The 21,210-nt window shown below is 42.7% G+C and overlaps 1 protein-coding gene across 10 annotated transcripts in view; it reads right to left on the bottom strand.

Annotated features, from left to right (window-relative positions):
- The window catches only part of EML4 (EMAP like 4), a 217,536-nt gene that overhangs the window by 21,536 nt on the left and 174,790 nt on the right, over positions 1–21,210 (bottom strand). For all 10 annotated transcript variants that reach the window (XM_053311351.1, XM_053311356.1, XM_053311371.1 and 7 more), the window contains 5 exons: positions 17,280–17,431; positions 11,980–12,105; positions 11,709–11,840; positions 8,709–8,776; positions 805–893 (listed from right to left, as the gene is read on the bottom strand). In XM_053311351.1, coding sequence (XP_053167326.1) covers positions 805–893; positions 8,709–8,776; positions 11,709–11,840; positions 11,980–12,105; positions 17,280–17,431 — 567 coding nt within the window. The remainder of the gene's footprint in view (positions 1–804; positions 894–8,708; positions 8,777–11,708; positions 11,841–11,979; positions 12,106–17,279; positions 17,432–21,210) is intronic.

Here is a 21,210-nt window from a genome sequence, read left to right as displayed (position 1 = left end):
TTCCTGCCACTTCCTCTTCCCTTTCTTCTCCCTTACAACACCCACTTTCCTCTCTCCTTGCACCATGTGTGCAGAGATGCAGAAACCATCTAGCTAGATTAGAGATTCTATCTCTCCACTTTCCTATCTAGAATGGAGTTCTCCAATAAAGACTCCTTATGTTGATTTGAAACTATGAACTGGCTCCAAGTTTCTTTTGCTCTCAGCATACACGCATGCTTAGACAGACTTCGCTGTGCCTCTGTGCACTCTGCTGTAATAGAAGGGTATCTCTTACCAGAGAGAATTCCCAACAGACATAGTATGCAATTCACTAGGACCTTTTTGATCCAGGGCCTTCTGCTGGCCTTGAACAGGCTGCTCTCAGCAGAAACAGAGCCACACATGAGGATCTGGGCAAGAATGAGCTCCAGGTCTTGGGTTGAAATGAAAGGCCTGCTCAGTTACTACCTGCATGGCAAAGCAGGGACACACAAATATGGAAGCCATGGACTTTTGAAAGAATTTGCCTCTCTAAATGCTTTATGTAGCAAGCTTTTCAAGATGACAGGCAAAAAATAATAATAATACCCCTCATTCAGGTGCAGCCAACATACAAATGAAGTTCTTTAATTTCTATACCTTTTTTTGTTAATGATTTGTTTTGCTAATGCTAGAGCATACTTTGATCCAAGTGTTAAAACAGGTTAATTAAGAGCTTAAGAGTTTCAAAAGATGCTGGAAAATGCACTGATTTTTTTAAAAAGAAATTAGCACAATAGTTAGAGGAAGGAAGCACTGTAAATTCACCACAACTCTGCCTACCTACTGTGTAGCGCATCACTGAGAGCTGCTCATTGCCATCGGTATGTATTGAAACCAAATCCCTTGTTTCAGCATCCAGAACAAACCACCTGCAAAGAAGGAGAGGAAAATTCTAGCAAAAACTACTTTCAAACCACTAAGGATTTCTAAACTATTATCAATCTGCTTGAGAAACAGTACTATGAACAAATGATATGCCATGCTGAAAATATATACCCCTCACTAAAAAAAAAATGCAGTTATAATGGTTGTCTGAATATGACATAGAAAGACCTGGAATTCTGCAGCATGGCACACACACTGGCACATTATTTAAAACATGTGTGGACAACTGGTGACTCTTCATGGCCCTGAAGGCCTGTCAAGAAACCCAGCTGAGCCAAACAAAAGGCTCTGATGAACACCCCGAGCACACAAAATTCCCACATGAGTAAGCACTGACCTATGGGAGCTAGTGAAGTATAGTCATTTAAGAGCGTGTGCTGTGAACCAGGAAATGCCTGGTTCAATTTTCATCTTAGTGATTAATTATCTAGTACGTGTCTTGCAAGCCACTCCTATCTCAATCTTGACAGTACCCCCATCCCCGGTAATGTGGGCATAATAATGCTTAATTAGTTTACAGGATTTTAAAAAAAGTATACTGAGACAATATATGAGATGCATATTTGAACACTAAAAAAACCACAAACAACCAGAATTAAATCAGAAGTTTCATTCACACTGATGTTTTTTCTTCATGTCACCTCTTTTGAGTGACTCGGTAGAGTGTGAAGAAAACCACTGGATGGATGCAGCAACTACTAAGGAATTTCAAGCGACTACCACTGGTTTTTAGTAAAGTGCAAGCCGCCACATTTTGAAATTGTAATCCCAGTGCTGTTAAGTGTGTGAGGATTCTACATTCCTGTTGGAACAGACAGACTTCTGGGGCCAATGGGCCATTTAGTTAAGCTTCTATAGTGCTGCCTATAATAGCATACATAAATTAAAAACATAGACAGTGCAACAAAATTTATCTTGACATTTAAAAACCCCACCATGAGCAAGAGTTAAGTTCTCTAGAAGAAGTCATCTCTCATTATTTTCAAAAGCCCAAAGTCTTAAAACCAGATATCTGGAAAATGGCCTAGTCCAAATGGCTTAAAACCAATTTGTGGTTAAGGGACCACATGAAAGACATAAAACATGAAGCAGCTCAACATACCACCACAGCTTGTGAATATGCTGTGCGCAAGACGGATGGAACCAGTGGAAAAAATGGCTGAAATGTTTTCATTGGACAACAACAGAAACCACATTCAATAATATCACTGGGGGCAACACAAAAAAATGTGGGTTTTGCCCACAGCCAATTTTGCACTGCAGCTGGATGAATGATGAGTTTCAGGCTGCTGCTTTGGTATTGAGTTGCACTCTAACATCTTGGGTTTTCTCCCCGCATGCCACCCAAATTATTTGAAGTGCTTTCCCCCCTGCCATCTGTTAAATCCTAACAGGCTCAAAGTCGGCTAGATGACGCATTTTCATTGGAACATACAGAACCACTGTCCATACTCTCTTACTAACAGTTATCTTTTTTCTCTTAGAATAGCACAACTATTAAAAAGCAAGTGTTATGGAAAGGCAATTTGATAACGTGTCAAAAAGAGGATAATGGTGCCCCTGTGCTCCTAAAGCGGAGGCTATAAAATTGTGATAGGTCAACATGATATATTTTAATTGGGTGAGGTGGGGGGGGCAATCTAATCCAGAGCCCATGGGGTTCCCCAATTGATTTCAACAGAGGACGCAGGCCTATAAAGGGAATGAACATACAGATTTACATTCTGTACTAAAATGCATGGGGTGCCCATTACAAGCTGAAGGAGCTGCATGTACCCACTGGAATCTCTGTGCTCATGGAAAGTCATTCGAAGTCAGTTCAACTTTTTGTATTTTGCAAAAATATCTGCAGCAGAATACTTAAGTCTGATTCATTACTGAATCGGTTCAACCTGAAGAAGTGCTTGATGTGGGGGAAGTCAGCTGACTGCTTTGCCTCTGGCAATTTAGTCAAATGCCTAAGGGACAATGTTGCAAAAGGAGTTGTGCTGAAGAAAGGGAGCCAGCAATGTCTCAATTATTGCTGAATCTAAAAGGCTATAGAAATGCATTCTCTTTCTCTGCTGGATTAAGTGCCAAGTCAAGTCAGCGTCGACTCTTAGCGACCACATAGATCGATTCCCTCCAGGATGATCTGTCTTCAACTTGGCCTTTAAGGTGCATTCATTGCTGTCGTAATCAAGTCCATCCACCTTGCTGCTGGTCATCCTCTTCTCTTTCCTTTAATTTTCCCCTGCTTTATGAACTTCTCAAGGAAGCTGGGTCTTCGCATAATGTGTCCAAAGTATGATAGTTTGAGCCTGGTCATTTGTGCCTCGAGTGAACATTCTAGATTGATTTGTTCTATGATCCATTTGTTTGTTTTCTTGGCTGTCCATGGTATCCTCAAAAGTCTTCTCCAGCACCAAAGTTCAAAAGCCTCAATACTTTTTCTATCTTGCTTCTTCAAAGTCCAGCTTTCGTATCCATAGAGTGTCATGGGGAAAACCACTGTCCGAACGATTCTAATCTTTGTTAAGTATAGACATGTCACGGCATCTAAATATCCTTTCCAAGGCCTTCATTGCAACCCTACCAAGTGCTCGTCTGCGGGGTATTTCTTGACTCCTGGATCCTTTACTATGGATGGTCGATCCTAAAAGGCAGAAGCTATCCACCACTTCATTATCAATTCTGAGGCTGGTTGTTGTACCCGTTGTCATTAGTTTAGTCTTCTTTACATTTAGTCGTAGTCCCATTTTTTCACTGTGCTCCTTGACTTCCATTACTAGAACTTGCAGATCATCCACATTCTCAGCTATGAGAGTGTAGCATCAGTGTGGCGCAGGTTATTGATGTTTCTTCCTACAACTTTAAATCCACATTTCAATCCAGCTTCTCTCAGTATATGTTCGGCATATAAATTGAATAAATGAGAAAGTATACAGCCTTGCCTTACTCCTTTGCCGATCTGGAACCAGTCTGTTTCACCATGTTCTGTCTGGACTATAGCTTCCTGTCCTGTGTATAGGTTTTCCATGAGAACAATGAGATGTTCTGGGTCACCCATTTTTCTAAGGATATTCCACAGCTTGACATGGTTGACACAACTGAAAACTTTTCTGTAGTCAATAAAGCACATACTGACTTCTTTTTGGTATTCTTTGGCTTCCTCAATTATCCAGCGTGCATCAGCAATGCTGTCTCTTGTTCCTCGGCCTTTTCTGAAACCAGCTTGAACATTCAGCAGTTCCCTTTCCACTCTAATCTGCATTGGATAAACCTGAGCATTATTTTGCTAGCATGTGAAATTAAGGATATTGTGTGATGGTTTGCGCAATCTGTTAAGTCTCCTTTCTTTGGTATGGGTATGTAGACTGACCTCTTCCAATCTGTTGTCCTCTGTGGTATTCTCCAAATTTGCTGGCATAGTTTGGCTAGAGCCTTGGCTGATTTTTCTTTTGTTGTTTGCCATATTTCTGTAGCTATTCCATCCATTCCTGTAGCCTTCTGACTTGGTAATGACCGGAGTGCTAATCTAACTTCATCTTCCTGTACTAGAGGTTCTTGCAAGCAGGGAATATCTTCTAGAGTATCTTGGACATGGACGTCTCTGCTGTACAGATTTTCAGTATACTCCTTCCATCTCTGTTTGATCTTCTCTGAGTCCGTTACTATCTGTATATAATAAAAATAATAACCTGTCCTTTGGCATCCCTTAACATACCAATTTGAGGTTGGAACCTCCTTCTGAGTTCAGAGATCTTTTGGAAAACATGCCTTGTTTTTTCATGTCTATTTCCATCTTCAAGATCTTTACAGATGTCAGTGTAGTACTGTTCCTTGTCTCTTCCAACAGCTTTCTGAAATTCCCTATTAAGTTCCTTCCTGAGGTCTTTATCTTTCTTGACTTTGGCTTCTCTCATCCTCTTAGCAATTTCCACCATCTGTTCTGACATTCATTTTGCTTTCTTCTGTTTCTTGGTCTTTAGCAGTTTCTTTTTACATTTATCCTTAACAACTTTCTTGATTTCATTCCACCGTTCCTCTGGTTCCCTATCAATGAGGTTCAGAACTTCAAAGTGGTTCTTGATGTTCTCCTTGAAAATGGTGGGTACATTCTCAGGATCATATTGTGAAAACTGGATAGCTTTGTTTTTCCACTTTAGCTTGACTTCGAACTTGCACATGAGCAGTTCATGATCTGTTCCATAATTGGCCCCTGGCCACGTCTTTGCTGTTATAACTGACCTCTTCCACCTCCTTGCACCAATAATGTAATCAGTTTGATTTCTGTGTACTCCATCTGGCTATTTCCAAGTGTATAGGTGCCACTTTGGTCATTTGAAGAATGTGTTAGCAATGAAGAGATCATTGGCTTGGCAGAAATTAATAAGTCATTCTCCTGCTCCATTTCTGTTTCCTAGGCCATACAGTCCGACTGTGTTTTCCTCCTTAACATTTCCAACTTTGGCATTCTAGTTGCCAACCAGCAGCAGCACATCTTGTTTGCATGTTCTGTCAATTTCAGACTGAACCTGAGCATAGAACTAATCAACTTCCTCTTCTTCTGCATCAGTCACTGGAGCATAGACTTGAAAAACTGTCATGTTAAAGGGTTGTCCACGCAATCTAACTGATATTAGTCGGTCACTGACCACATTGTACTCAAGTACTCTCATTGCTATATGCTTCTTGACTATGAAAGCAACCCCGTCTTTCTTTGTTTTTTGTGTCCTGTCTAGTAAACAGTATGATTTTCTGACTGAAAGTGTCCTATTCCAGTCCATTTTAATTCACTGATGCCCAAGATGTCCATCTGTAGCTGATTCATTTCATCTTTCACTGTGTCAAGCTTTCCCATATTCTCTCTCTGCCTAGCTATATATCCAGATTTCCACTGGCCCTTGAGGGAGAGTGAATGGCATAATGCTGCTTCATCCCACTAGCAATATTAATTTGCACCTCAGTGCAAAGTTTGGCTTTTCAGCACTGGAGAAAGAGGTCTTCTCAAAAAAGAAGTGAAGAGACATTCATATGTAGGCGACTGGAACGCAAGTGGAGAACTCTGCTCGAATTTGACAGGATGCAGTACAGGACCCATTTGAAGGCTTATGTGGTAGCAGTGCGTGCGGCAAAAAAGGGATTTTGGTCAGCATACATTGCATCTGTGGGTTCGCATTCGGCAGAGCTATTCTGGGTCGTGAGGTGTATAATTTTTGCTCCTTCTGCTTCAGAACAGTTCCCGGAGGTGTTCTGCTGTGATGCTTTTAATGGGTTCTTTGCAGACAAAATCTCCAACTTGGACTCCACTATTTCTGCAAGGTCTATGGAGGAGGTGTCCAGCAATCCCTCTTGCAGGGTTAAGTTGGATCAGTTTCAATCTGTGACTCCCTGAGGATGTAGACAAGCTGCTTGGGGTGGTGCGGCCTACCACTTGTTCTCTGGATCCTTGCCCGACTTGGCTGCTTCTATCCAGCAAGGAGATTGTTGGAGGTGGCCTAGTTAATATCATAAACGCATCGCTGAGGGAGGGTAGGGTGCCTCCATGTTTGAAGGAGGCAATGGTTAGACCTCTCCTTAAGAAGCCTTCACTGGACTCCTTAGCGATGGATAGTTATAGGCCAATCTCCAATCTCCCTTGGTTGGGCAAGGTGATCGAGAGGGTGGTGGCCGACCAGCTCCTGGCAGTCTTGGAGGAAACTAATTATCTAGACCCATTTCAAACTGGCTTTAGAGCTGGATATGGGCTTGAGACAGCCGTGGTCGGCCTGATGGATGACCTCTACTGGGGAATTGACAGAATGAGTGTGACTCTGTTGGTTCTTTTGGATCTCTTGGCGGCATTCAGTGCTATCGACCATGGTATCCTTGTGGATCGCCTGGGGGAGTTGGGGATAGGGGGCACTGCTTTGCAGTGGTTCGGCTCCTATCTCTTGGGTAGATTCCAGATGGTGGAGCTTGGTGACAGTTGCTCCTCAAAACAGGAGTGGTTACATGAAGTCCCTCAGGGCTCCATTTTTGTCACCAATGCTTTTTAATATCTAAATGAAACCGCTGGGTGAAGTCATCAGGACATTTGGTGTTGGGTGTTATCGTATGCTGATGACACCCAGATCTACTTCTCCTTCTCATCTGCATCATCAGGAAATGGTGTTCATTCCCTAAATGCCTGCCTACAGGCAGTAATAACAAATTGAAACTGAATCCAAACAAGACGGAGGTGCTCACTGTAGGAATTCAGAATCTGAGGAATGAGTTAGATATGAGGTTACACTCCCACAGAAGGAGCAGGTATGGAGCTTGGGAGTACTCCTGGACCCAGGCCTCGCCCTGGTATCTTGCCCAGGCAATGATACTGACTACCCTTACAGGATTGTTGTAAGAACAACACGAAGACAGTGTACGTGAAGTGCCTTAAAAGCTTGTAAGTGCTACACAAATGCTACAGAAAATATTGCTTGCAAATTGTTCATATGATCAGTTTGTATGCCACCCTGAATCTTTTTAAAGAACTGGACAGGATAAAAGTATAAGAGATTAACACCAGCAGATTATTTCTTCATTTTAAAAGAGGCAGCAGGGACCAGGTTAGTCCTGTTATTGCTTACAAAGCTCTAGCACTATCCAAATTTGAGACAATCCAGATCCAAGGGTCCTATTTTTTTTCCTTAGAGAGAGAGAGAGAGAGACTGGAGCGCTTCCATTCACTTAATACATGCATAGAAGGTGACTGCTAATAGAGAGCATGCCTTCATGAAATGAATTTCCTGTATACTTCATTCAGCAATTCAGATGCAGGCTTCACTGGAGTTTTTTTTATTACTACAGCTGGGTTTCACTTTGGGGGACTATACATTCCTTAAGGATCTCTCATTTCCAAGTGAAAATGTACACAGCAAGCAGATGGTAAACGAGCCCTGTAAAGTTGTAGCGGGCCGTGAAATGTTCGGCGTAGCTGCAAACTGAGCAGTAATATATGTGATTGCTAGAAGAGAGCAAATCAAATGCAATTCCCCCAACACAGGCAAGAATCATGGGCCTTTGGGCACTGCTGGTTTTCACCAAGGATCTCTTGCAATTGGCCCTCCAGGCTTCACGACTCAATTGCAAAGAAATCCAATAAATAAATAAATAATAATAAGCTGGTGGTTGGCTGGCAATTTGAAGGCAGAATAAGAATAATAAAGGCCTGGAGCAAAGATGGCATATTTCTCCCATAAGTGTCATTGATGCTCTCTATTGCTTGCTGCTCACAAAATCTGAATGGGCTTGCATTCTGAGACATCTATGTTCTCTCTCTCTCTCTCCCTCTCCATCCCACATCTCCCCCAGTGATTATGCAGCTCCCTATGGATTGGAAGGACGAGTCTTCTGGATTTTCACAAAGAACTGGGATCTTACAGAGAACTGGGATCTTACCTGGTAAGATCACCTGACCTAGTGAGTCTTGTATATCCATTCACTTATGGATCATTATATTTTGTTTTAAACCAAGACATGGGTGGTTTTAATTTTATTGAAACTGAATGTGAGGAAAATACTAATGGGCAAGATCATCTGGAGTGAATCAGCCTAGTTTTGCTTGTATACTGACACATTCCATTGGCTTCTTGAAAATATGAAATTGTTCATGTCATCTATTTTTATGTTCTTTCCTCTGAAAATGTCACATCTTGATGCATTTGGTTATGCAGAACACATACAGGCAAAGCAGGGAATGCTTAGGCAAAACCCACAACACATCATCGTACAGGAAATGACAGTTTTAAAAGGGATAATATTCACTTTCACTTAACCTAAACAAAAGTTTACCTTACCTTCCTGAATGTGTTCCTATTGCTACCACCGTTCCACTTGGATGAAAGTCGGCACAGTGCCCTGGTTCCTGAAACACACATTTTGGTCGTATGATTTAGGATGAAATCTAGTAACATTCACCCTGAAATACATACCAAACTGCCTGAACCACACTGAAAGAAACGGGGCAGGGGAAAGAAATGTCCCACTTATGAAGCAACATGCGAGTGATTCTTAGAACATTAGATCTCCTGCACAATAATACATGAAGGCATTCCTTTTAATAAGGATAACATTACTGACACCAAACAAATGGGTGTGCCATCTTAGTATCATCAGTTACCACCAGGTACAATTATGAAATGGACAAACTACCATGTGGTGTCTTTTTCAGAAGTCTCACCTCATCAACTATTTGTGGAAATTCCTTTATAAAATAAACCTCCTCTCTTTGTAATCCTGCTGCCACCAATTATTCTTAAACTTTGGATAATAACCCTCTCAAACTCCCCATGATAGAATGGGATAGGCCTTAGGCATAGGCAAGGGAGAAAAGGTGTATTTTAAACTAAAAGGTATTACCTTTTATTACATAAATATAACCTTTAGAACTAAAGGATAACTATATACAGAACAACGTAAGAGGATGTAGTTCTTAAAAATATTTAGATGCCGGTAGCAAAGGACAGTGGATAGAATCCTGAAATCAATTACTCCCAATTCACTTATGTGCCAGTTTCCCCAGACCATCTCTTCCTCAGTAGTCACTCATGTATACAAGCACAGGCTTGTAGGATCCTTGATGCAGGCTGTGTTCAGGCCAAAGTTTTTAACCAACTCCTCTGTTCCTTTAGCCACCTAATGGCGAAGTGGGGAAGCAACATGCCTAGAGAGCAGGAGGCTGTTGGTTCGAATCCCAGCTGGTGTGTTTCCCAGAATACGGGAAACCCCTACAATGGGCAGTAGTGATATAGGAAGGTTCTGAAAGGCATCATCTCATAATGCGTGGGAGAAGGCAATGGTAAACGCCTCTTGTATTCTACCAAGAAAACCACATGGATGTGTGTGGTCGCCAGGAGTCAACACCAAATCGACGGCACAACCTTTCCTTTCCTGTTCCCTTGCCAGGTGCCAAGCAAACCTTCTCTTCCCTGGTCTATCTGACTACAATTTCTCTGCTGTTTCCTGGTCAAATTATCTTTATCCTCAGGCCCAATGAAAGACTGTTGTGATTCCAGCTTCTTCGTTCCCATTTCTCCCTTGCCTTGCCTTTACAGTCTCTTCTGGTTCGCTCAGCCTTGATCTTCATTAACCATCTATCTCTCTTGAGTGAACTTCTCTGCCTGTGATAAGTAGCCCTTTATACCCTTCTCTCTCTGGAGCCCCTTGAGATGCCATCAGCACCCCCTGTGGACACCTTCTAGCAACATCACCTGCCTAGCAACAGTAGCCACTGGTGCTGCTTAGCAACAGAGCTGCCTATGTCACCAGCAAAGGACCTTAGCTTCTCTGAAAAGCAAAATAAAACACAGAACAAATAATCCTTACTTATTCTGAGGCAAAAGCACAACCTTTTGCCTCACAGAATCCATTGAAAGTGAGACTGGCTGACACGAGGAGGAAGATGACCCAAAGTAGTCCCTTTTGTAATTGGGTGAGAAAGAAGGTGGAAATGGACTGCAGAACGTCCTCCACCTAATGCTTGAGTTAATGGGGGCAAGTTTGGGGGGGGGCAGTTTTGTGTTGGAAGGATTCTGTAGGTCAGAGGTAACGGCTACAGGATCCCTTTCTGACATGAACCATGTTTAGTGTTTACTATGCAATTGAATATGTTTGTAACTGTGTAATTATCTTGATTTGTTTCTGCATCTAAGCTTCTGTGGGTTCCAATGTACTAACATGAATTTATTGTGTACTTACTGTTTCCTGTAATGGAGTTTGAATGTCTGCACATGTAAAAGTTGTTTTAATAAAAAAAGAAAATCCCAAAGTAGTCCCATTAAAATGAAAAGGACAAGTTGGGCACTTCTTAACCTATCCTTTTAATTTCAGTAATTTATTTATTTAACAAATTTCTATACCAGCCAAAACTCATCCCTGCCCACCCCCCATGCCAGTCATCAATTCTTCACATAGCATTATAACCAGCATTTAAAAGGTTGTGTAAATGGTCCTATTCTGAATTTCAGAAATACCCACAATGGTACTGTTTGGTCTTACAACCCCTATTTTAAAGAGGACCATTTAAGAGCATCTATAAAGGAAAGGAAAGATTGTGCCATTGAATCGATGTCGTCTCCTGGCAATCACATATCCATGCGATTTTGTTGGTAGAATACAGGAGTGGTTTACCATTGCCTCCTGCCATGCTGTATGAGATGATGCCTTTTTCAGCACTTTCCTATATTGCTGCTGCCTGATATAGGTGACTATGAATATATATTTATTCACTAGGCACAATCTGGGAAGCACACCAGCAGGGATTTGAACTAACAGCCTCTTGCACTCTAGGCAAGCTGCTTCCCCGCTGCACCAGCCTTAGGGGCTTAAGAGCATTGATGCTGTCCCAAATTTCTAAAGCACACAATATCTGTGCAACGTGAGGCTTATATCAAGTTAGCATGCTGTATTTCAGGGGTGGGCAAACTTCAGGGGTGGGCAATTGTTGACTACAACTCCCATCATCCCCACCCACAATTCCCACCCCTGCTTTATTTGAATAACCAGTGAAACAATTTGGGTTCAATACTAAAATGACTGCTAAGAGGTCAGGGCAATGCCACACTTTCCCACTGATCTTCTTACTATTTAAAAAAGGCCAATTTCCAAAAATGCTGCCATCCTCTCCCACTTGTATTAGCTTTAATTAGGTTCAATGGCAAAACTGCACATAAGCCAAGGGTTGCCACTGCTGACTATGGCAGGTAGGAGTGCAACTAGCTTCTCCCCTTTCTAAAGGAGGAAAGGGGAAACCTCCCATGATTATGGCCAATGCCTTCACAAAAAGGATGCTGACATACATCTAGCAGCCTGGTCCATTCCAGCGTGTGGTCCACCGAGTTCCACATACAAACTTGCCGATCTTGAGCACACGTTAAGAACAGATCTTTGAAGGGATGCGTTCCCAAGCCCCAGAGTTCATCTGTGTGGCCCTAAAAATGAACAAACAAAAAAATCCAAACACACAAAGTTAAGCCAACCAACCTGAATTACTGGACAAAATATCTATGCTAGGGCTAATGAAACCAACAAAGTCTCTATAGCTTGGCTCAAAGAGGAAAATGAACTCACCTGTACTTCTACTTGAAAACCATCATTAAACGTTCCCCGCAAAATAAAGTTCCTTGAAGTGCCAAGTAGAAACTGGTCTGCTTTGCCTTCTGCCACTGCTCTGATTGTCCCATATTGATCAGGAACCTATGAAAGTCATAGTCCCATTAGGTCATAAAGGACATAATAATCAAAACAACTGTCAAAGGCTAAAACGATATTGGCTTCTAACTCCCAACCAAACAATTTTCCGCCACTTAAATTAAAACTTCAAAATAAAATTATTTTCATATTTTTATCCCCTGTTCCTGAATGGGAGACTATATGTGAGCACTGAAAGATATTCCCCTCAGGAGATGGGGCTGCTCTGGGAAGAGCACTTGCATGCAGAAGGTTCCAAGTTCCTTCCCTGGCATCTCTAGACAGGGCTGAAAGAGAGACTTGCCTGTAATCTTGAAGAAGCCGCTGCCAGTTGGGGTAGTCAATACTGAGCTAGATAGACCAATGGTCTGACTCAGTATAAGGCAGCTTCCTATGTTTCTATTTATATCCTATTGGGATCTAGTTGTTGATTGTGTTAATTAGCTTCAAAACAATTCTTCAAAAATGGTATTTTCCCTACCTACTAGCTATATTTAACTTCTCTAGAAACTGGTGCAATAATCTGGTCTGTATATTCACATAAGAGTAAAATGTCATATTATTTATTATTTATTATTTATTTATTTTATTTATTTGATTTGTATACCGCCCTTCCAAAATGGCTCAGGGTGGTTTACAATTAAAACACACCACTAAAACAGTAAAGAGCTCAAACAAATTAAAAAACAATATAACAATTAACAATTTAAAAACATTTTAAAACAATTAAACAATTACAGTGATTAAAAACCCAAAAATTGGGTTTTGAATTTTAAAATAAACCAGAAATTAAAACCTTCACAATTTAGGAAGCTGAGAAAGCTTGGGTGAAAAGAAGGGTTTTCAGGTGTTTTTTGAAAATTGCCAGAGATGGGGAGGATTGCATCCCAGCCGGGAGCGCATTCCACAATCTCAGGGCAGCGACCGAGAAAGCCTGTCTCTGTGTAGCCACCAAACGAGTTGGCGGTAACTGGAGACGGACCTCCTCAGATGACCTCAATGGGCGGTGGGGCTTGTAATGAAGAAGACACTCTCTTAGGTACCCAGGGCCTAAGCTGTTTAGGACTTTGTAAGTTATAACAAGCACTTTGTATTTTGTCCAGAAACCTATTAGCAGCCAGCGTAACTCCATCAGTAAAGGAGTAACATGGTCTCTCCGAGATGACCCAGAGACCAACCTGGCTGCTGCGTTCTGAACCAACTGAAGTTTCCAGACTACGTACAAAGGCAGCCCCACGTTGAGTGCATTACAAAAGTCAAGTCTGGAGGTTACCAACAGATGTACCAGTGTTTTGAGGTCGTTGATCTCAAGAAACGGGCACAGCTGGCGTATCAGCCGAAGCTGATAGAAAGCACCCCTGGCCACCGCCTCAACCTGAGAAACCAGGGAGAGGTGTGAATCCAGAAGTACTCCCAGACTGTGAACCTGTTCCTTTTGGGGAAGTGTGACCCCATCCAGAACAGGCAGATCAAAATTGTCTCTAGAGTTCTGACCCCACACAATAAGTACCTCCGTCTTATCTGGATTCAGCTTCAGTTTATTCTCCCTCATCCAGCCCATTACTGCTTCCAGGCAGGCATTTAGAGAGGATATGCCAGCTCATGAAGAAGTTGACATGGAGAAGTAGATCTGGGTGTCATCAGCATACTGGTAACACCCAGCTCCAAACCCCTGAGGTTCTCTCCCAGCGGTTTCATGTAGATGTTAAAAAGCATTGGAGAAAGTACGGAACCTTGAGGGACACCATACTTAAGCTCAGATTTTGAAGAGCAACAGTCTCCAATCGACACCATCTGGAATCTATCCAAGCGGTAGGAGCGGAACCACTGTAAAACAATGCCTCCTACCCCCAACCCCCTCAGACGTTCCAGAAGGATACTATGATCAATAGTATTGAAAGCCGCTGAGATCCAAAAGGACCAACAGAGTCACACTTCCTCTGTCAACTGCCAATTGGAGATCATCCATCAAGCCAACCAAGGCTGTCTCCACTCCATAGCCCGCCCGAAAACCAGTTTGAAATAGGTCTAGATAATCAGTTTCCTCCAAGACCGCCTGGAGCTGAGAGGCCACCACCCTCTCAATTACCTTGCCCAACCATGGGAGGTTGGAAACAGGCCTATAATTGCTCAACTCTGAGGGATCTAATGCAAGCTTCTTTAGAAGAGGTCTAATGATTGCCTCCTTAAGACAAGGAGGCATCCTGCCCTCCCTCAGAGAAGCATTTATGATATCCACCAGGCTGTTTACAACAACCTCCCTACTGGATTGAACAAGCCATGTTGGACAAGGGTCAAGAGAACAAGTGGTAGACCTCACCGATCCAAATAGCTTGTCCACATCCTCAGGAGTCACAAACTGAAACCAATGCAGTTGAATCACATAAGAGGGTCATTGGGCACCTCCAGCTCAGATATCAGATTAGTTGTGGAGTCTCCATCTACGTCGGCCCGAATCTGAGAGATTTTATCTGCGAAAAACACTTTAAACACATCACAGTGGGTAACTGATGACTCCAAATTCTGGTTCAAGGGAGTGGGGGCAGATACTAATCCCCTCACAACCCTGAACAACTCCACCGGACGTGAATTCGCAGAGGCAATATGGGCAGAAAAGAACCGCCTCTTTGCCGCACGTATTGCCTGAGCATAGATCTTTAGATGTGCTCTATGTCGCAATCTGTCAGATTCGAGTCGAGTCTTCCTCCACTTGCGCTCCAGTCACCTACCTTGCCGCTTCAGCCCCCACAGATCTTCTGTATACCAAGGGGCCAGTTCTGAAGTGGGTTGGAGGGGATGCTTGGGAGCAATCGTGTCTACTGCCCTAGTTAGCAAGTTATTCCAGTTCTCAACCAGGGCATCAACAGGATCACCAGCAAAGCCAACATTAAATCCCTCCAAGGCTTCTTGGAATCTTAGTGGATCTAATAACCTCTTCGGGAGGACCATTCTAATGGGCCCCTCGCCCCTGTGGAGGTGGGAAGTGGTTGTAAGTCCAACCTTAACCAGATGGTGGTCCGTCCATGACATTGGGGAAATCACAGGAGTCCCCACCCACGGAACACCACCCTGATCAGAGTAAAATACCAAATCAAGCGTGTGACCTGCAATATGTGTTGGTCCAGAGACCACTTGGGATAGGCCCATAGTTGTCATGGCCGCTATGAACTCCTGAGCTGCCCCGGACAGATTGGTCCCAAAATGAACACTGAAGTCCCCAGCACCAAGAGTCTGGGAGACTCCAACGCGAGTTCCAGGACCAAGTCCGTGAGCTCAGTAAGGGATTCTGCTGGGCAGCGGGGCGATTGGTACATCAACAGAAGTCCCAATCTATCCCTGGTCCCCAAACTCAAGTACACACATTCAATATGGTCCGATATCCTGACAGGGACCCTGGTAAGGGAGATGTTATCCTTATAGACCACAGCCACCCCACCTCCCCGCCCACGTCCCCATACCTGCTCCTCTACAGAATATCCTGGAGGAAGAAGCTGGGACCAAACTGGACCACTAGCCTCCCCCAACCATGTCTCGGTAACACATACTAGGTCAGCCCCTTCATCCATGATCAAATCATGGATGAGTTCAGATTTATTTTGGACCGACCTGGCATTACAGAGGAGCAGGGAAAAGCTATGTGGGTTGTTGGCAGTGCTCCCCGAGGTCAAAGAGCTGGCAGGACAGCTGGAAGGGGAGATAGCTATTAAATTTCTGACTACTCTTCCCCTGGAACGCCCTGCTGACCTGCCAACATTACTTCTTCCTATTCCCCACCACCACCGGGATGGCTGCCCTATAGTCAACGAAGGCACCCCTGTCCCCCCATCTACAGATGAACCCAAACACATTACAACAATTTCAACCCAAGTCTAAAACACTTAAAACTGATTAAACAGAAGCCCCCTACCCCTCGCCCTCATTCTCCCCAGAAGTGGCTCCCCAAAAGGGGCGACTCCCTTTGGTGTCGCCCCTTTGGTGGCGACCCCGCCGGTGGTGGGCCTGCCGCCACAAGGAGCCTTCCTATAAAGCCCAAAACTGAGCAGGTGACCTGAGGAACAGCTGAGTCCCAGGGGCTGGTCCCAGTCCTGCCCACACTTCCCTCAGATGTTAACCTGAGGCTGCAGCCCCACAGGGGAAGCAAAAGCAGGCAGGCAACAGCAGAAGGAACCCCAGCACCCACCTGTTCTCTCACTCCAGGCAGCACTGGGTGGGAGATAGATGGACTCTCCCTTCCCTCTCTGCTGGGCTTCTATATGCCTCCAGGCAGTATACTTTCATAGATGTTTGAAAGCCCTCATGGTCAGATGAGGAGAGTGCTGGGTTGAGATTCAGAAAACCTCAACTGGGGCTGAGTCCATGCTCAACCATGAATTTTGAGAGGCAAGTCAACATTTATCAGTCTTTAAGGTGCCTTTTAAATTTTGTGAATCAAGTCACTCTTGCTCCCATTTGAATAATGGGGAAGTTTCCAAGTGCAGAATTTATCAATAACGTCTCCTGTGTTATTATATCCATTGAAATCAAAGGGATATGCAAAATACCTCAATATGGCTTTAGCCAGTTTGTTTCCATGCAGCCTGCACAGGAAAGCTTCCCTGTGAATTAGACTCTTAACACATTTATTGGGCAGGAACCCTTGCCGCCTAGAGCCCACCATGACAAACACAAGAAGCAGTCAGGAAGCTTGTAGGGTAAAGATATACAGGCAGAATTGAAGAGGAAGAGACAGTGCGGTGCAGTGGACAAAATGTTGGATTTCAACTTCCAAATTTCCATTCAGACCAATCCCATGACTAACCTACCTCATAGGATAAAACAAAGGATAAAACAAAGGGTAGGCTTTGTACACCATCCTAAGTTTTTTTGTTATTATTTTTACATTTATATCCCGCTCTTCCTCCAAGTAGCCCAGAGCAGTGTACATGGTTATGTTTGTCCTCACAACAACCCTGTGAGGTAGGTTAGGCTGAGAGATACTTGACTGGTCCAGAATCACCCAGGGAATTTCATGGCTGAATGAGGATTTGAACAGGTCTCCCTGGTCCTAGTCCAATGCTCTAACCAAACAGAGAAAATATTAAGCATCAATAAGACAACACATCTGAAGTCTTAATCAGTGAAAATAAATAGGGCCACAACAGCTGCTTGCCTATATTTTTATAGTAAATTGTCTTACCTACCTCTATTTCCCTTTCAGGGTTCAAGTCATGATCCCATAAAATGATTTTTCTGTCCTTCCCACCTCCAGTTAGCAGCATTCCATTCCTCATTTGACAGAGCGTAAACACACTGCCATCATGAGCTTTGATTTGCCTGCTTATTTGATACACACCTGTAGTCATGACAGAAATAGTACTTAGTCATTACAATGCTTTCACCAACCAACACAGAACATTTCACAGAGTCACAAGAATCAACTAGTGTTGTATATGAAATAATGGCTTTTTTGTTTTTTTGCACCACTTCCAATTCACTGGATGAACGATGGCAAGTTTCCCAGCCTCTCAAATTGGAGCTTACTCAAGTGCATCTGAACAGCTTTCAACTACTTCATGATCATGCCTACTGTGTGCATGTGTTGTGTGTGTTTAATGTAAGCGATTCTGGGGCTCAAGTGTGCTGAAGTTGCATATTATTATGTTCTAGAATCTTCTGCAGCCTAATCAAGGGCTAAACAACTGCTGTTGGACTACAACTCCCATCATCCTCAGCAGCAAATAGACAGGGATGATGGGAGTTGTAATAAAACAGCAGCTGGAGGGAACAGCCCTGGCCTAATCCAGTGCAGCCATGGTCTAATGGCTACTTGTGGGGGCTAGCTTGTGAAGTTTTATAGTCATAAGGACTTTCTGCAGATTCTCAAAGATACTTCCACAGAACCGATGGCTACCACTGAAAACCCCTTCTGGGGCTAAGCCTTGGTGAATCATGACTTAATCTAAGTCCTGGATGTGCTTAATCAAAAGAGATTAGCTATAATTGTTAAATTGCACCTTCATGTTCAGAAGTCACTGAATAGGGGAAGGCTACTGCTTCCATATAGCTACCTAATGGCGAGGCGGGGAAGCAACCTGCCTAGAGAGCAAGAGGCTGTTGGTTTGAATCCCCACTGGTCTGTTTCCCAGAATATGGGAAACTCCTATATTGGGCAGCAGCGATATAGGAAGGTGCTGAAAGGCTTCATCTCATACTGTGTAGGAGAAGGCAATGGTAGCCTCCCCCACCCCCCGCTGTATTCTACCAAGAAAATAACATGGCTCTGTGGTTGCCAGGTGTTGACACCGACTCGATGGCACAACCTTCCCTTTACTGCTTCCATGGTCTGCTTGTGGGCTTCCCAGAGGTGTCCAGTTAGAAACAGGTTGCTGGACTTGATGGACCTTTGGTTTGATCCAGCAAAGTTCTTGTGTTTGATTCACTTGCTGCACCAGAAAACCCTAGAATGGGCGGGTTTTAGGCCTCGGGCAGAGTTAACAAGAAGACTGCAAAAGTCTTCTTGTTGTGAACAGCAGTTGACTGGAGAAGCCATTCTACTACCTGTGGAGGAACTGGAGCCCAGGTGTGGTGAAAAGGCACTAAGACAGCACCAGATATATCCCAAACATGCAAGGAAGGAATGCTTTCCCGGATCGAAAGGCATCTAGATAGAGGTTGCAGTCCCAGTTCAGTATTCTACAAACCAGCCAAGTCTATAACCTTTGGATCAAGTACACTACTCAGAATGTTTCTGCTTCTGGCTACCAAGTGGGATGAAGCAGCAGGCTTCATCACTTGTTTTAACAAACAAGTGAGGGCTTCATCTTTTTACGGGTTGTCTTTTTGGTACTTCTTAAATGGTGGCTGGGCCAACCCTAGTGACCCCCCAGATGGTCCATGATGATACAGAGAGCTTAAGTCAACATAATAACTTGGAAGCAAAGCCTGCGTTCAACACAATTTGTGGATTTCCCAGAACTTTTAGAGGAACGGCTACTGCCAGAAACTCGGATTGATAGTTCAGTGTCTAACTTTTATATCTAGGGGAAAGATGAAAATGCAAATTATTGCAAACGTTCTACAGAAACACTGCAAGGTGAACTGAGAAGCAGATGTGGAAGCCACTCTTTTAAAATGGGAATTCCTTAACGCTGGGCACTTAAGAAAGAAAAGCAATCAGGTCATTAGAATTCTGAATCTGCAAGCCACTTCTACTTTCTATAAAACCTGTAAAGAATATGAGAAGATACTTTGAACTCCCAGAGCTCAATATTTTGAGCTCCCACAGTCTTAATCTAGGCCACAATAAAATCTGTCAGCATTAGAACATCTCCTGCTTCAAGTACCTAGAAGGGAACTTACATTATTTCCTTTCTAGAATTTTGTCTTTGCAAGACTTTGTTCACCAACTCAAAAAATTGAACTTAATTAATCCTTGTTCTAAAGATTACTCCAAAGGGTCAGTATAAAATGGATAAGCTTTCTAACTGATTTAATGTATTCACACACACACACATGTGTGAGCACGCATATGAGCGAAAGAAATCCTGACACAATAACCCTGTAGTGCATTAAAAACTTCTATAAATCTTTAAGGTGTGAATTGGACTACTGGTGTAAGGGCTTTTCACATAACAGTGTGCCCAAATATTTCATTAGAAAACCATAGAGAATAACATTAGCTCAGCTGGCTGCTAGTGCGAAGATTTTGGTTAATCTTCACGATTAAAATTTCAAGGCAGATGCCATTAGGTGTAAACTGCCATCTGTTCTAGGATCCAGAATATAAAGCAAATGGATGTCTGGCTTCAAAGCTCCCAATAAAAGTCAAGTCAAGTACAAGATGCCAACTTGACTTAACCGGCTATCCCTAGAGAGCAGCTCTCCTTATTTCGGAATCTATACTCCCTCCCTTAAGCTTTCATTAAGCCCAAGTTAAATTCAACAACATATACCAACTATAAAAGGCTCAACTCAACAAAAACCTGTATCCAATTAATGATTAAAACATTCAAATTTTCATTAGAAAATGCTTGCTATGACAACTATAATGAAAGAGCTCTTTGCTGCTGGCAGACTATTATAACAGTAAACGTAAGATCACTCTTATAATTACATTTTTTATTTTATTCTTTTCTTTAGAAAGAAAATTAGTTTAAAATATATATTTGCAGTTAAAATGCCCTGTTCTGACACTAAGTTTTTTCTGGCATGACCATTTAAGCCCCAGCATTTTAATCAGCTGCCAAAGAAAATAATTATCCTTGGATTTAAGAGCTACCTCAGGACTCAGCAGTGCCAGACTTGCATATGCCTGGTCACAAATAATAATTCTTCAAAATTTTAAATTGCAACAAAATGCTTGCTCTATGAAGCATGCTGAACTCAAAAGCCAGAAAATTAAAATTAAAGCATCTTTTATTGGGAGGACTTTATGCTTGACCAGATTAAGAACTGCTAAAATTCTAGAGAACATTTTTCTTAACATGTTTCTTTCATATGTGTCTCAATGGTCCATCAAAACAATGTTATATGGATGAGGCCATAGCTCAGTGGTAGAGCCTCTACCACAGCTCAGCATTCAGAAGGTCCCAGGTTCAACCCCCAACATCTCCAGGTAGGACTGAGAAACAATTGTGCCTCAAGCCTTGTAGAACTGCTGCCAGTCAGAGTAGATAGTAATGAGCTAAATGGAGCAGTGATCTGACTCAGTAGATGGCAGCTTCCTATATTCTTAAAACTTCACAACAGTTATAAGCTTTGCATTGCTCTGGCACATTTCTTTGTATGCTCCATTATAAGAATCTATCAGTTGAAGGAGGAAAGCTGTATTTAGGATCTAACAATGATATGTATCTGGCTGTTTGCACAGTTTGCCTAGATGACTATGCACATAGGCAAACAGCCAACAGGCAGACTGGAACCTCAATCAAAAACCATGATAAAAAACAAACACATGAAAATAAATCTGTATAAACTACACATTGCTATAAATGCAAACAATAATTAATACATATATATAAGACATACATATGAAAGTTTTCCAGATAATAACTTGTTTCACTACTTTATCAAACTGGTGAAAATGCTGAGGTGGATGCCGTCATTAGGAGAGTTATACAGATTTTTTTTTCA

This window comes from Hemicordylus capensis, chromosome 1 (assembly GCF_027244095.1).
Source record: "Hemicordylus capensis ecotype Gifberg chromosome 1, rHemCap1.1.pri, whole genome shotgun sequence".
Taxonomy (NCBI): domain Eukaryota; kingdom Metazoa; phylum Chordata; class Lepidosauria; order Squamata; family Cordylidae; genus Hemicordylus; species Hemicordylus capensis.
Note: the sequence above shows the minus strand (reverse complement) of the source record. Positions and strands in the feature narration are given on the sequence as shown.